The following is a 17,866-nucleotide window of genomic DNA, read 5'->3' as shown; positions in this document are numbered from 1 at the left end:
TACAATCACTAGTTGTTACCATAGCCGAGTGGTCTAAGGCGTTCGGCTTTCAAAGCACCATTCGAACTAAGTTCGAATCTCCGCCGGGTACAGCACCTTTTTCTCTCTTTTTTTCACCTGTTCTCAATGTTTCTGTCTGTGTTCTTGTCGGATTCGATTAAATAGAATTTCGAATAGAGACCAATATATATGATAAATAATCATTTATTTCCGAATCTGCACTCGTACAATATACATTTTCGAGATTTGATTTTGGAAATGAAGTGTATATAATATTGAATAGTAAAAATAGTAAAATAAAAAAAATATTTGTATAAATATTGATTAATTAATTAGAGTTATACATGGCTTTCCAATCAGGATTATATAGAGAGGACTTACTTCTAAGTGCAATCCGAAAACAAATATTTGAGTTTTAATCTGACCCAAAGTTGGTAACTTACAGGATAATTTATACATGATTGGTATTGTAATTTTTATGCTTTTATTATAATCCTCTGTAAGTTATGATTTTACCAATTCTAAATGTAGAACGAGAAACAAGTGTAATATTATATTTGCTACGAAAAGCTTTTAAGCAATGATACTTTCAAGACGTGATTTGACGGAGAATTTGAGACCCCTTTCGAGCTAAGAAATTTCCGCCTTCAGGACCATATATTCGATCGTGCTCAATGTGGACTACGAATGTTTGCCCTCCACCCGCATATTGAAATTCCCCCCGAGGATAATTTTCTGAAGTCACCACTGTTTATAAATAGTTTTTCGTTACAAATCAGAGGATAATAGAGTAATGAGTATACTTCATTTTTTTTAGCTATGGATTTAAGATTCGCAATTCATACAATGTTCCGTTCTAATCGAATTTGAAACAAAAGAAGTTTTCAATGAGTTACTCAAAGAAATATTTTCAGCCTCCGGATGAAAATAGGAAGACACTTAAAAAAGATACAACTTGCTACTGGGTTTGAACACACAAACATCTGATTGATAGTGTATCGACCCAAACCACTCGACCGTTTTGTATGTCTTTGCACATCTTCTTTTGCCTTTTGTGAAAGCAGTTTACTGTTCCATACTCGCTTTTGTTTATTCCGATATGACTATGAGTTCTCAGTAAATATTTGGACGTTACAGCTCTTGCAATGTATAAAAGTGTTTTTAGAATAAATCACAATCGATATTATGTCCTAATAACATACGTAAAACAGGTTGAATTCGTTAAATGATTGAGGTTGGAGTGAGCGTAAATGTTTTCATAGTTAGGAGCCTGGATATGCAAACCCGCTTAACGTGGGGATTTAATTTTGTGAAATTTGGTACATGAACAATTTTTAAGAAGTGTATTTGTTTAATTTGTTCCGTCTGTTGATCGATTTTACTGTTAAGTTGGTTCATTCGTTGATCCATTTTATTATCCAATTGTTCAATTCGCTGCTTCGATTGATCCATTTGTTGCTTCGATTGTTCCATTTGTTGTTTAATGAGATCGGCCAGGTCAGAAAAGTTCATTTCCCTGTTGCCATCTGATTCAGATGTATTTTCAATATCGGGAAGACTCATGTTGCTATTTCTGAAGATCTTTGTGCCACTCCGTAACAAAGTATACTCCGTTTTGATGCTGCTTTTAACAAAATTACTATGTAGCTTTAAAGTCAATCTGCACACTTGGATTTTACTGTTTAGGAGATTTTCTACTAAACTTCGTCCAAATCTCCTAAGGTCCCCAGTTCGTTCCTAGGCGGAACCACCAAATTATGTAACAGCAATCCTGGGTCGAGGACCACCAAATTATATAAAACTACGAAATCCCACAGGTCCTCACAGTTCATATATATTTATATAGCTACAAGGCTACGAAAAACCATCATAAAACAATTTACACACTGCATCTAGATATTACCGTTTATTATTGCACGTAACAAATTAAACAAATATACTTCTTAAAAATTGTGCATGTACCTTACACAAGATGGATCCGTAATTATGATATATTTATTTCTCGTTGCTATGACAACTAGAAAAGAAATTACATCTATATTTTTTTTCTTCATAATCTTCTTCCTTTCTTGAGCAGCTTGTGCATAATTTAAAAATACTTCTGCCCACAAATACAAATAAAGATATAATAAAGAGTGATGAAATACAAGTATCGTTATAAACTATATTTGTTTAAGAGGGAAATGATTGATGTAGCATGAAAATTTGATCTTACACTTTATTTGTACTCTTTCTCTTATAAAAACAATCTAGTTTTATCATTTTTTACTGAAACTATAGGTGGAAATATCTTATAATTACTTATCGTCTTTTCGGATGCAGAATAATACCTGTTCAATACTACATAGACATAGTGGCTTCTAATATTGGATCATCACCCCCAAAGCTTGGGCCCCTCCTAACAAAAATTTTTAAGTGCGCACCTTTAAGTAAACATTAGCCAAACCATTAGTACGACACTAATCACACGTAAGAAGGACTCTGAATACGCCCCGAAAAATTCAACTGAGAATCGTAACATATGTCAACGCTTTGTGTCAAAGAATTTACCAGTGATTGTAAAATACAGCGTGTCCCAAAATCAGTAACAATTTTCAGGAAAACAATGGAATAACTATAGTACGGAAGGTATAACGTTGTTGGGTTTCCGCGAAAAGTTGTAGTGACGCTTATGGGGAGTGGCCAGCTTGGTTACTCGTGGCTCGCTGAGCGCAGTATACCGTTGATGGTGATTGGCTACCCTCTTACCACACCCCCAGTGACGAGCAGGTCCAAGCGCGGGAAGCCACGACGTTATACCTTTTGGACTATAAGCCATTTGTATATTATTTGAATGTACTTAATGAACTATAGTACATATCGAAGAGAATATAATATCTTAAGGTTAGAATATCCTACCTATTTCATTTAAGTCAACGTGAGGTCCAGGATCACTGCATACATCCATTATGGCTCTGCGAAATTCTCTTGTATCACATATCTTTCTGGTGGCTATCCCTGACTTCAGTAATGTGATGCAATAGATAAACAACACTAGTTTCATCTAAATAGGAAAAAAATAACAAAAGTAATAAGTATTAATTGCACTAAGAATACTTCTAAAGATGCTGACGCAAAGAAATTTGATACGTAATCTACACGGAAAAATAATTTAAAAAAAACAAAACAATATATGTTATGCGTAGGAATACAAAAGAACTTGCTAATTTGGTAGGAACAAATGAAATTTATGAAACTGTAGCAAAAATTCTGTGAGAATGTTTGGTTTGGTTTGGTTTGAAATTCGGTGCTATATGGTTGCGAGAAAATGGTCGCTTACTCTAAGGGAAGAGCACAAACTCAAAATATTTAAGAATAAAATCCTGAGACGAATATTCGTACCCAAGAGGTACGGGAATGAGGACCGTTTACCAAACGTTGTTAGGGTCATCAAATATAAGAGGCTCAGGTATGTAGGCCATATAGTCAGAATGGAAGAAAGTAGAAACGCTTTCAAAGTTTTAACTAGAAATCTAATCGGAAAACAACCATTAGGAAGACCTAGGCACAGATGGGATTGTAATATTAAGGACAAAGTACAAACTGGATCCAGTTGGCTAAGGATAGAAGTCAATGGAGAACTTTTGTGAACACGGCATTAAACCTCCAGGTTTCACAGGCCATAGAGTTAGTTAGTTAGTAGCAGAAATTAACTACATACTGTAGACTATATGTAGTCAACAACGTAACGGGACTTGACGACTATTTCATATTGTGCTATATTTTAGAGGGAAATAGGGACACAATTGTTTAATTGTAGTGACCTCTAGTGCTAAGAATTTATTGCTGCTTTCCAGAAAGGGAGGCAGGCCTTCATTTTTATATTTTGGTAGCTGTTGTTACAATTAAGTTGGAAAGTAATAGGAAATTAAGAAACGGAGGAGTATGGCGATTGTGCTAACGAAGGGGGGGGGGGTTGAGACCTGCACGGGCCGGGCTTGGGCGGGCCGACTCTGTTATTTCTTTGGACCGGGCCGGGCTTGGGCGGGCCGACACTGTTATTTCTTTGGGCCGGGCCGGGCTTGGGCTGGCCGACACTGATTTCTCTTCAGGTCGGGCCGGGCTGGGGCCGATCAATTGCAATTCTTTAATAATTATTGACTTTCGTTAAACGATAATTGGAATCAAGCCAAACGTTGAAGAAGTGTGTCCGTGAAAAATGTTACGAAGAATACAATAGCTATTTACAGTTTGTGTTGCTTAGCGGCTCCACTTTCACTAGGATTGCAGGCATTATGCGGTAAATTGAGCTCTGACCTTGGCCTTCACTGAACTCAAAATATAAAAATAAGGGGTGGGAATGTTTTGCCTGTTGCTAAACAATATTGCCATCTTTATTTTATGCTAAAAATCAATTTAGATTTTTGTTACAGGGAATGGAGTTTTTAGTCTCTCGATGACAGGCAAAGTTCTAGGAGGCAATGGTACCATTCGTGAGGCAAGCGTTAGGTTGTGAACCAGTTTAGAAAATGTTTCTGAGGGTTAGGTCAAATTTAGTACTAAATTTTGAGAAAGATTGGGGCTCGAGCTAATTTTTTAAAGAAACTTATCAGGCCGGGGTCGGGCAAAAAACTTTTAAAATTTATCGGGCCCGGGCCGGGCTTGGGCCAATAATTTTGAAAAACTTATCGGGCCGGGCCGGGCTTGGGCCGAAAATCTCCAAAACTTTTCGGGCCCGGGCTGGGCCGGGCCTAGGTACGTTCGGGCTGGATTGGGCTCGGGCCGAAAAATTCGGCCCGTGCAGGTCTCTAGGGGGGGGGGGCATGGTGCTTAAGTGCCTGAAAGGGAAGGTAGTAAAACAATTTGTTAATGATAGTGCGATCATGAATGTAAGCCTAAGGTAAAAGAAACGGATTTAATACTGACAGACATAAGCACTAACCATTGCTCAAGTAACTGAAGATGTAAAGAAGGAAGGATAGATGGATTGAATTTTAGATACCCTTTTGAACACATTGGCTATATGAGACGTGGATCTACAGTTTAACGTGGAGTTTAAACGACATGAACTCCCACTGGGAACCGAACCCGGAGTCCCTGCACCAAAGATGCGTGTTGTAATTATGTTGCCTAGAGGGAGCTCTATGTAAAGAATGAGTCAAGAATATCGTTCAGTAAAGAAACCAACTTAATTTTAAAAAGGTCCAAAGATTATCCATGGCGAATGTCAGATCAAAATCTTGTGCTGGCTGGCGGAAATTGACATTCAAACAGCAAAAACAGTGGATAACAAGAAGTCGGACACTGAAAAGTTATAAAATAAGAAAACGAGAACTCGATTTGTACATGAAATTCAAGAGCAAGTGTTTAAACTTCGAGAAAATAGCCAAAGTACAACTATTAACGTAATGGGATCATACAGCTTATATCAAGCTGAAGAAGAATAAGCAGAACACCGCGAACAAAAAAATGCGTACGAAATAATAGGTTGCGGAGGAAATGTTAAACAACATAAAGACAAAAAAGGGGGAAAGTGAAAAATGACGATACCAACAATGACAACAGGTTATAGGAAGTTAGGTAACGTGTCTGTATACTTGCAGCTAAACGGGAAAATCCAGCAGTGTTCACGATCGCTACATATGACCCTCTCCTGGCATTTTGGTACGAATGGTAATAAGTCGTCACCGACCTTATCTGGGCACTTTTAGGGACTCCATCTTTCAGCAAGATAACGCTCATCCCGAAACTATCAGAATAAACAAACGCGTTCTGCTCCGTATACTACATATGTGTTACGCTTTTAACATGGTCCCCTAATCTTATCAACCCCCTGTGGAACAGAGTGGGACGTGCCTGAACGCCAACCTTGTTCTGACGACGGCAATCACCCAGCTGTGCCCGGGATATCATACGCTACACCAGGGATCTCAACATTTCCACTGGCGTACCACCAAAACATGTTAATACCACCATAAGTCGTAAGAACCACCAACATCGGCTCGCGTACCACCAGTGGCACGCATACCACGATTGCGAATTCCCGCGCTAATTAATTAGTGTCTGCACTACTGGCTACTATTCCTAACAGCTGTTTGTATGGTCTTTCGGGGTAGTTAGACGTGTTATTAAAGTGAGTAATTGTATACGTTTTTGAACACCGTTTATTTGGGTAGATGTGCCTATCTTCTTCAAGTACATTATTCTTCCTTCAAATTTACAATTATTTTTTCGAATACCATTCTGTCTTCCAAATTTATTAATTGTCCTTCAAATGTATCTTTTTTTTCCCTAAAAGTCACCATTCTCTAGTTTTATTGTACCATTTCCAATGAGAAATCATGTCTCCCCAATATTATCATTGGCGCAACCTGTGCTCCAAAACTCGCCAGTAGGCACTCCTGACCATATATAACATGTTCAGGATACCCCACGGTCGCCATGTTGAAATTACTACAAGCTTCCCCATATCGGAAATGTCGTTGGACTACCAATGAACAACTAGCAAAAATTGGCGGCCCCGCAGCGAAGATCCGCAGTGGACTCACTTCCGTTTTGAAAATTATACCACCAGTTGCAGAAACGCAAGAAAACACCAACGAACCACAAAATTACTCCCCCAAAATATGTTAAATCATCTATATGCGTGATTGGTTTACATTAAGGTGAGTCTTAAGAAACACTAAGAAAGAGTACCCCGGGGTGGGCACGAACCATCAACCTTATAATTACTAGGGCGTGTTCTTCCGATTTCGCCACGGAGGCGACGAATGAAACCTCCCTTGTAAAGGAATAAATCGTTGAGGTCTTTTTAATTTGGCTAATCACATTCCTCCTTTAACCGTACATATTCGACGATAACCGTTTGATATCAGATAAAATGCGTTCGCCATGTAATTTTATAAGAAAATGACGCGTGTCTATTTACTCTACTTCATAGTTCTCTAATGATCGGCGACAGTTGCCATCTAAATTTATACAATTATACACACTCATTTCAAGATTTTTCACTTCATTATGCAGAGGCAGGACCCCCGGAGCTCATTTTAGGAACAATTCGTCAGGGAAAGAAATATAGTAGATAATAATAACCGCGTGCACATGACTGGTGACAGCTCGTGTTGGTCGTCACTTCGTGATTCTCCGCGACGAATCGAAAGAACGCGGGGAATCGGAAGTCCTCGCTGCTACGTGGTGGTAACTTCAACAACCCGACTCTAGATATCTGTTTCAACTCGACGAAACTTTACCCACAGTCACACACTTGCGGCAATCCTTCGAAACATCACTATATCGACGATCGACATTTATCGGCAAGTGGGCCGCTAGGTGTTGGCTATATTTACGGCATAAGGTTCTTGTTGTAGGATCTCAACATTGTGACCGTGGAACATCTTGTTGGGGCCATCTTTGGGAACTATCTGTGAATTCCTACGTGGTGTTCTTAAATGTTTGCATCAATGTGATTTTGAGACCTTTCAACAGATGTTCTGTTTTTAGGCCTAACTCTATTGATTTCTTTTCTGGATATAGCCATGAAATTTTCCTGATTTATTTCGAACTTCTATCAATGTGGAAAAATATATAACAATATTACATTCTCGGTAGAAGATTTGCCGCGAAGAGAATATCTACGAAACACTTTTAAAATCATCAAAAAGTAAATTTTCGTACCTTTAAAAAAAAAAAAAGTTCGGACCTTTCCTAACAATATTTTCTGGCTATGCCACTGGTCTTTGTTAAGCACAGATTTTTACTACAATGTTATTTGAACAGGTAGATAGATATTTCGTAATCAGCATTCCGCGTCAATCCTTTTATAAATAATCTCGAATTTGCATAGTTTGTATTAACACTTAACACTTGAACACGAGACTACTTCGTCAGCGCGTTTGTGGAACTTGATAATGTCAATATTAATTTTAAAAATGTGACAATCATATGTCTAAAAGAATGAAAAAAACTTTCAAGTTGAGAATGAATTAATTAAAGAGTTTCGTTTAACAAAACTCTCTTACCATATATATACAGTTGGATATCGATAACTCGAATTTTTTCACATTCCCTTGAACTCTTCATAACACTAAATGCTAAAATAACCTCTGTAAGTTCTTCATAATATTTTTTAAAAACTTCGGTAACTCGAAGTTTCGTATCTGTGAATCTCTACAAAAATGAAATGAAATCTAAGCTTTACGTCCCACGATTATGCCGGCTAGGCTAAAGGAAACGATGCTGATGAGCAATGAATGAAATGATGGAATGAAGAAAGTGGGAGAAAACGGAAGAACACCGAGAAAACCCATACATACGGTGTTTGTTCACCACAAAGCTCACTTGGCGCGAGCTGGGATCGAACCAAGAACCCATGCACCAGAGGTGAACACTCTACCACTGAACTACGGCGTCCCCATGTGAACCTCTACAAGTCGAAGTTTACCTCTATAAGTCAAATTTCTCTTGATGTGACCTCGATAACTCGAAGCTATAACTATATGCTTTTGCGAAATTGTTATTCTTGCTGGGTCTTTCATTGTTGCTAATGTGTACTGTCATTGTGATTTACTCAAGTCTAGACATGAAAGTACCCCCTTCACTTGTTTCTAGGTCAATAACTGTTCTTCCTTGGAACTTTCACAGCTTAGAATTATAAAAGTTGAACGGATAAAACTTCGACTTACAGAGGTTATACGTATATTGTAATCACTTTGAATGAGGAGCGCGAAACTTCGGAATCTCGAATTTTTGTTGTGGCCACTTTGATAATTCAAACCTTGATTACTCAAAAAACTCGATAGCTCGAATTTTTGCCTATTCCCTTCAGCTTCGAATTATTGAGGTCCCACTGTACTTCAAATCTACATACTTAAAACGAATGGATGTTGTAAGTTATTACTTGTGTAGCCTATTGCAAGGATGGGAATGTCATATTAGCAGTTCATGAAAATTACAATATGCAACATGTAAATTTCTGGGAGCACGGTGACTCAGTGATAGAGCTCTTACCTTCACTGCGTGGGGTTCCTGGTTCTATCCCAGGTATTAAGTTTGTGGGGGGACAACATTCTCCCACATTCTCATTCCACCAACTCATCCACCATCACTTACTTGTCTTAATCATTCGTCTCCGTTTGCTTAATAGGCTTAATCATGGGACGTTAAACTGAGATTTCATTTCATTTGGAAATTCCTATTATCTAAATCTTAAATGTATCATTGTCAAGTTATCAACTAATTCACTAATGATGTTTATTTGTGCAGTTTGCACTCCTTCTGATTCAAGTGTAATGACATATGAAAAGTTTTACCAATTTATGAAGAGTAAGGTTCCAATAGGGAGCATCGTTCTTTGGATAGACAATTTTAATATTACGAGACCTAATAAAATAATGTTTTAATTTTGACGTTCAACGCCATAAAATAGCTTAATGCCCTAAAATAACTTAATGCCTTATAATCACTCAATGCTCTATAATGATATTCAAAATACCAGTGGTTGCATCTTAGATTTAGTACTCTCAAATGTTAATGATGTTTCTGTAGTTCCTTGGTTACTAATGAAGATAGAAACCACCTAGCGATATTTTTCCGTTATCTACCATCAGAAGCATAAGAAAGACGTAAAGAGTCTTCATGCCGGCGAAATTAAAATACCGCTAATTTTACAGTAATTATGAGATATCTTCTAATAGATAAAATATAATTGAAATATGGAACAAGAACGCCCTAGACAATATTATTTTGCGTGAGGTACCGTTATCACAAGTCACCTAGTGGCTTTCCGTTTTCAGAAACGCGAAAATAAATGCCGATTTTCAAAATGGCTCGAAATCGAAAGCAGATAAGTGAGTCGTGATAACGGTTTCTCATGTAAACTAATATTGTCTAGGGCGCTCTTGTTCCACATTTCGATTATCTTTTATCTATTTGAAGATATCACCAAATTACTGTAAAATTAGCGGTATTTTAATTTCGACGGGATGAAGACTCTTAAGGCCGTGTCGTGTCGTTTCGTCCTAAGTAGCGTTTCGTCCCAGTATCGTTTCGTCCCAATCCCATCACGTGTCGTATTGTTTCGTCCCAAGCAGCATTTCGTCCCAATTCCACGAACACGAAACTTAGGTTTCGAGTAACGTATCGTCCAGTAGTTACACTCACAAACACACAACACACGCACATTTATTAAGTTTAAAGTGCGATAAGCTTCACTGTTGTCACCAGCCTGGACTGCGTGCCCTCTTTTATTGGCATCTCTCTAACAGAGGTGGGCCTGCTGTATAAGCTTGGCACTCAACATGTACGAAAGTGGTAGTAAGTAACCCATGAATTTCATGGACCCGCGCGTTTAATTCATGGATTTTTAAAATTTTCATAAAGACATCAGGTGTTAATTTTAGAAAAACAGATTTCAAAAAGATGTATATCGAACTTTCTAAAATTAATTGAGATTACCGTTCGTAATTAAATAATATAAATCTTGTAACAAACTGTGAAATAATATATGTGTTCCTCCTAGGCATCAGGTGTTAATTTTAGGAAAACAGATTTCAAAAAGATGTATATCGAACTTTCTAAAATTAATTGAGATTACCGTTCGTAATTAAATAATATAAATCTTTAACAAACTGTGAAATATTAATAATATGTGTTCTTCCTAAATGGCATGTAGACTGGAATTATCCTTTCTGGTTTACTTATAAAATAACTAAGAAAATCAAATCAAAGACATACCATCATAAGAAGTGGAAAGAGGGATTAACAAATAACATTACACTATATCGTCGCTATCAATTTGCAATGCTGAGCAAAGAAATACATTGATTTAAAAATAGTGTACAAAACAGTTGTTTTAAATTCTGAATGGTCTATCGACAAACATCCAAGTCAAAATTGGAGTTTTATCAAAAACAAAACTAAACATTTGTCATCAAGCTTCCTTACATTCAGTGGCCAGGAGATCAAAGAGAACAATAAAATTGCAAAGACGTTAGCACTTTATTTTCAGTCAGTTTACTTAAATACACTATATCCATCAAATATGACGTTGACTCTTTGCTCGCTAATCGGATCGAGTGCAATCTATTAGACAATTTTCAACTAGATGAAATAAAACTGGAGGAAATTGAAAATGCTGTAAAAGCTTTGTATCTTGAGGTTCTGATAGCATTCCTCCTTATATTGTAAAAGCTTGCATTAATATTTTTAAATACCCACTCTACACTTTATTTAATATTTTATATCAGAACTAATTCGTTTTCAAACAGATGGAAAGAAAAGTTTAGTATGTCCAATACCAAAGTTTGGAAACAAGAGAGAAATAGAAAACTTCAGACCAATAACTATTTTATCGTCGTTTGCCAAAATTGTCGAAAGTATACTTTAAGCAAGACTGTTCTATCGACTTATCAACGCGGTTTCTTATATACGGTAATAGGTGTATTTCGACAAACTTATCAGTTACAACAAATTTTCTTGCAGCACAATTAGATGAAGGTGGTTTGAATACAAGAGCGCCCATGTTGTGGTTTTCAAGGGGGGAGGGCAAGTATAAGCGACGTTTCAAATATAGTTTCAAATTTTGCTGTAACTAATGTAAAAATTCTATTGGGTTTTCGGTATTCCAATGTACAATTTCCTCTTAGGGAGGGGGCGAGCACCCCACCTTGGCCCCCCTGATGGGCGCCCTTGTTTGAATATATATATAATCTAGGGGACTATATATAATCCCTATAGAGGAGGACTATATATACAGGGTGTAACGGGAGGTAATGCAAATACTGCGGTAAGTGGTTCGTGACATCAAAAAAAGACAAAAAGTCCTCTTGCATATTGTCAATTCTGCGTCGTGTAAGAGTGACAGGTTGTTAACTTGAAATCGAAACCCCAATACTGGTAATTGCAACGAAATAGAAAGATGTGCTCATACTTTGGGAAGTGATTCGTCACATCAAAATAAGACAAAAAGTCCTCTTATATAGTGCATTGATGTGCACATCTTTCTATTCTGTCCCAATTGTCACGGTTTTTGTGTCGATTCCAAGTTGGCACCTCTGTCACTCGTATCCGATGCAGAATTTGACAACATACAACACGACATTTTTGTCGTTTTTTCATGGGACGAATCACCTCCCGAAGTATGTGCACATCTTTCTGTTCCGTTGCAATTGTCACGATTCAATTTTAGATTCCAAGTTGGAAACCCTGTCACTCTTACACGAAGCGGAATTCGACAATAAGCAACATGACTTTTTGTCTTCTTTTGATGTCATGAATCACCTATCGCAGTATTTGCATTACCTTCCGTTACACCCCTTATATATATATATAGTGAAGTAACTATAAGAAGTCTGTAAGCCTTTGTTTCAGCTACGAAAAAAAAAAAAGAGAAGTTGGCGTAAAGATGACGACTACCCCTCCCCTCCAACGACACAAGCTGACATGATGTTGCGTCGTCTGCGCAATATAGCGGTCAAAAAAACGAGGGAGCTTGTAATCAAGCAGAAGATTATAAAATGCTTTTTAAAAGATTCATATGTGTGTGCTAAACAGTACCTTATTTCTAGTCTGTTTTATTCATGTACTGTACGTATCAATATCGAACCTGCATGCTCTTTACTGTATTATGGCTAATTCCTTTTGTACGTATGTACTGTACGTACTGTATTGTATGTCCAATGAAAATAGTAAAGACAGTAGTAATATATAATCTAATAAAGAAAAATAATCAATGAACAACAATAATAAATACTGTACAAAAATGTCTATGTATCCTTCCGTATTAACCGAGTTTTTGCTTATCCGAGTAAGATCCGGTACATATTAGCTCGGATAATCGGCACTCTACTGCATATATATAGTCCCCTTCTTTAGAAGCGAAATCTACAACCCTTATTTTAATAATAAGGAGTTTCCTGATATGAAGAGCTGATGAGATATTCTTTTTTACACATATTTTGTACTCCCTTCTTCCTGCTCAGAATACGCATTTTAAAAGTTCTAAGTAACCTATGATGTCTTCATTACAATTACCTTGAAATATGCCAGGCTACTGCTATGAATTTGTATGAGGAACAAACAAACATTCAGTTTTATATATAAGATTTAATATTAGTACTGAGGCGGTCTTTATATAATTATGCTTACCAACATAAACAATTTATTATATTTATTATTTGTTAGTTGCATCTGCGCTGTTTACGAAGCACATCATTCTAATAAGTATGAATCTTCTTTCTACTTCCTCACAATATCTGTATGTCCCTTTACATACACAACTGAAGGACGCGAATACTCACAAAGGGAATGAATTGCTATAGATAAACACATACATGTTGTGTATAGATGTTGGAGCGAGTTTGTGGCAAACTTAGAGAAGTGATATATCATGTTAAATGATTTTTTTCTTATTAAACTATATCCAAACAAGCTTCATATCGGCTCTACAGGCCTTTGAAACAGTGATGGTTTCAGAAGATTTCTCCTGGGGGAGGGAGGATTTCAATGCACTGGGATAAAAAGTAGTGCTAAAGAAAATACTGAGAATCCATATTGAGGATAATAAGAAATATGGCTCCGGGGAGGAATTTCGTAACTGTAGTCATCACTGCATTGAAGTTGCCAGCATTTAATAAGGTTTACTTACCATTTAGATTAACGCAAAGCGTCTGCAATGTTCGTCAACCCGCTACACGTAACTCTTATGCTGGTTGCCTAATACTAGGCTATTAACCTTAGCAACACTAGCGAAACGTGAACTTACGGACTCAAAACGATCCTAAATGTTAAATTGAAAAATAACGTGTTAACATCTCATGTTAACATTAGGAATTAGATTTCTGAGTTTTCGCCTTCTATGGCCATGTTGGACTGTCGCACATATGAGGGATGACGTTCCTCGGCTGTCACACTACTTAGGAAGAAGGAAGGAAATGGCCTGGGTCTATTAGACTATTATGTTAGGTACCATCCCGACATTTGCCTAGTGTGAATGACGAAACCCCAGGGAAACCTCACTCAGGATAGCTGTACTGAAAAAGCTGTTACATTTTTTCGACCAAGTGTTCCCACAGGAATCAAACCCGGCACCACTCACACCAAAGTCGGAAACGTTAGCAACTTCGCTACACGGGGCTACATAACAATATATTTATTATTGTTGTTATTATTTTAATGGGAACTGGTGAATCTACATAAAATTTGGAATCATTCAGTGAAAACATAATGTTTCTAGAGCTTGTTTTCTCCGAGTTCTCATTGTCGAAAAAATGGCCACAAACACATAAACGTTGGATTTTAATGCAGTATATCGATGAAGTGCAGCATGCAACATTACAGAGAAATATAATGTTTCTCTTATATTAGAAGTTGCTTAGGATTATATTATACGCATTTTCAAAGTTCTTTAGCCTTGTCTTCACCACATGATCTAGAACAGTGCTGTCCAAATGGCGGCCCGCCAAACTATTTTGCGCGACCCACAAAATTTTCACGATTTACGATTCTTATTACTGATACTATTTTAATTTATATTTATTCATTCTTTTAGTGTTTCCACACTTGTTTCGAAATAAGGAATCCATTTAGCGATTCTGTACAACAAAAAGGCGCGAGAATCCACGGCAATACTTTTCTCTAAATCTTGGAGCTTGGTCGGGAAAAAGTGTCAGTGTTTGAAAGTACTTATTTGAGTGAAAGTACGTTTTCCACCATGAAAATTGTGAAGAATTGCTTCAGAAGCTGCCTTGGACATTCTTGTCCTCTACATCTCCTGCGGCTCACGACAGTAATGAACGTAGATATCCCGGCCCTTGTAAACGCTGCTAGTCACCTTTATTTCTCACATTGAATTGAATAGGTATATAATATTTCAAATACGTATTTTAGATTTTTCTTTTCTAGCGTAATAATAATAATAATAATAATAATAATAATAATAATAATAATAATAATAATAATAATAATAAATTATTATTATTATTATTATTATTATTATTATTATTATTATTATTATTATTATTATTATTATTATTATTATTATTATTATTATTATTATTATTATTATTATTATTATTATTACTAGCAGCAGCTGTTGCGGCCCTCCACTTTACTAGTAAGGACGGTTATGGCCCTCAGGCACATTATAATTGGACACTACTGATCTAGAAGATACAAGGCTATCGGTATGTATTTATATATGAGACAAACAAACAAACATTCAGCTTTATGTATAGAAATATTAATACTGAGGGGGTCTTTATAAAATTAGACTCTTTTAATACCAAGAGAAATATACCAAAATAATATTTATTATTTATTACCTGCACCTGCGCTGTCTACGCATCCATCATTCGCTTAGTGTTCCTTCGTGGCCGAGTAATGCCACACGTGCTTTTAGTGAGTGTGGCCACGGGTATGATCCCTAAAAATGCTCTCGGATACAACTGAATAGTGGTTGGATCGCGCTTTAAACACAAGATCCCGTCTCATATAGCCATGGCTATAAAGAGGGACGTTAATGGAATAATTAACATTTCTGACCAGAGTTGATTTTGAGTTTAACGTCCCTGTCAGCAGCGAGGATATATGAGACGGGACTTAATGATTAACGTGGAATCCGAATTCGGTTCTCCTACGTCAAAGGTGCGTACGCTAACCGCTTAGCCAGGAATGAGCTTCACTTCTGACCAGAGTGAATATATATATATATATATATATATATATATATATATATATATATATATATATATATATATATATATACTTATTTATTACATCTAAAACACAGTGTAACGGTTTTGACAACTTAACATTATTATCTTCATGAGACAATGACTCATATCAGAGAGTTATTGTGTGATAGAGATAACGTTAAGTTGTCGAAACCGTCACACTGTATTTTAGTTTTAATAAATAAATGTATATATACTGAGAAAAAATTGTAGGTGGCGTACTTAAAAATATAGGTTACATGCGTAATTCCTGTAGTTTGTGGACTTAACGTACAGCAGACGTATAACGTACAGATTGGAAACGCATGTTTTATAATACTTTCTGTATAAGTGTTCCATCTATACGTACTTTCCGTATGAAGCAATGTAGGCGGTCAGGATCTCACATACAAATGGACGTATATAGCATATAGCTGATGAAGGTTATACGGAAAACTGTTAGATGTCAGACATCTTGCAACGACATGATGTAACATCTAAGGGCAGTGCATATGTAGCATACGGATAACGTATGCTCCGTAGTGATTTCTATAGTAAGCAAGAGGATACCGTATATTTGTACAATATATCGCTGTCCGAAGAAAGGTTTTTCTCTGTGTTCTCTGGTCAGAAGTGTTAATTATTCTTTTAGTGAGTTCCAGAATCGTAATGGATAGACTTACGAGGGACTCCAATAAATCAATATATTGCCTACTTGGTATGATGAGCAGATGGAATATTTTCAACAAACGAAATGAAATCTTTCAGTTTTATGAGCTATATCTATTTTCCTGTATTCTCCACGAGACAGATAATACATGAAAACGAATTGTTTTATGAAGGATATTGTTGGAATAAGAATGTGGAAAAGAGACGAGAGAAACCAGAGAAAACTTAATTATGCGAAGTTATTTACCACAACTTCACAACTTCCTAGTTTGGCCTAGAAGCAAACTAGGAACCCCTCGCTCTAGAAGTGAGCGCTCTGTCATTAAGCCCCCGTGTCCTCATATCTCACCTAATCTTACAAAACTGAAATTAATATTAAAATTAATACCAAAGTAGCAGAAAATTCATATATCTACCTTGATTTGCGTATACTGTTCACCATTTTTTCCGCTATCTCAAGATGATGTTCACTTGTTTTGTAATTAGTTTCATATTATATTTTCACTGTATTTCTAATCACCAGATAAACCACTCACTTGTTAAATTGCTTCAAAAGAAGGTTGCGCACAAATTTCTCAATGATGATGTAAAGTATAACAATTAAAAATCTCACATTAAGTATTCTTGATTCTCTAATCCTCCGCACGTTACATTTTGCAGATGTTTTGCTTGCAGCCAGACACTGGCTAAGGGTATTTTAAAAAGAGACAGTCAATCATTTGTTAATAATTCTTAACGATGATTACCTATGGGCTTCGAGTTCATTCACATCTAATGCCAGGAAAGAGTATTAGAACAATGTGCTACTTCTTCCGGAGTTGAATTTCTGACTACTCAGCGACCTTGTATTCTATTTTATTTGCCACAGTGCAGTCTGGAGGACTTCTTTTTAAAGCAAATCGTTGAAATATTTCAGAAGGTTGTGCTTAATTCTGCTTTTATTAGCCACGAGTTTATATTTCATAAGATGTTTCTGATCCACATAAGCCTTTCCACATACTAATTAGGTCATGATATTTATAAGTTTAAGACATGTGTGAATTTATTTCTCAACGTGTTTTGAAATTTAGTCCTCTTTGTTGTGTGCAATCTTTAAGTCAAAATGTCACATTATATTGCCACATTTGTGATGTAATAAGCTTTCAGCTTTTGTATTTCGTCGAACATAGCCCCCGATTTCGTTTCACGATAGAAGCAAACGGATTTTGAATTTTGACCGAACATCGTTGACCAATTGGGAGATACCCAAATTAAGCAATCACTACCTATGTTCAATAAAACGATAACTTCTATATTATTAAAATATACGAAAAAAAGTAAAAAGATGAAACATATTAGATTAATTGATATATCATATTGAGCTGAACAAAGTGACATGCTTGAAGTAAATTCTCTTGCGTTCTTTTTGAGATAATAAAGAAAAAATAATTTTTATAGGATTAAAATGTATGCCGTTCATCTCCAACAATAATTGATAGTTTCTTTTCTTTTGCTTGAACCTGTAAAAAATA

At 36.4% G+C, this 17,866-nt stretch overlaps 1 protein-coding gene across 1 annotated transcript in view; it reads right to left on the bottom strand.

The window, feature by feature from the left end:
- Window positions 1-17,033, bottom strand: part of LOC145670328 (uncharacterized) — a 28,728-nt gene extending 11,695 nt beyond the window's left edge. Inside the window, exons 1-2 of the mRNA XM_081738854.1 lie at window positions 16,772-17,033; window positions 2,899-3,043 (exon numbers count right to left, since the gene is read on the bottom strand). Coding sequence (XP_081594980.1) covers window positions 2,899-3,043 — 145 coding nt within the window. The 5' untranslated portion in view covers window positions 16,772-17,033. The remainder of the gene's footprint in view (window positions 1-2,898; window positions 3,044-16,771) is intronic.
- Window positions 17,034-17,866: the final 833 nt, after the last annotated feature.

The sequence above is a fragment of the Thermobia domestica genome, chromosome 14 (genome assembly GCF_964235325.1).
Source record: "Thermobia domestica chromosome 14, izTheDome1.hap1.1, whole genome shotgun sequence".
Taxonomy (NCBI): domain Eukaryota; kingdom Metazoa; phylum Arthropoda; class Insecta; order Zygentoma; family Lepismatidae; genus Thermobia; species Thermobia domestica.
This window is presented reverse-complemented; position numbering and strand designations above follow the sequence as displayed.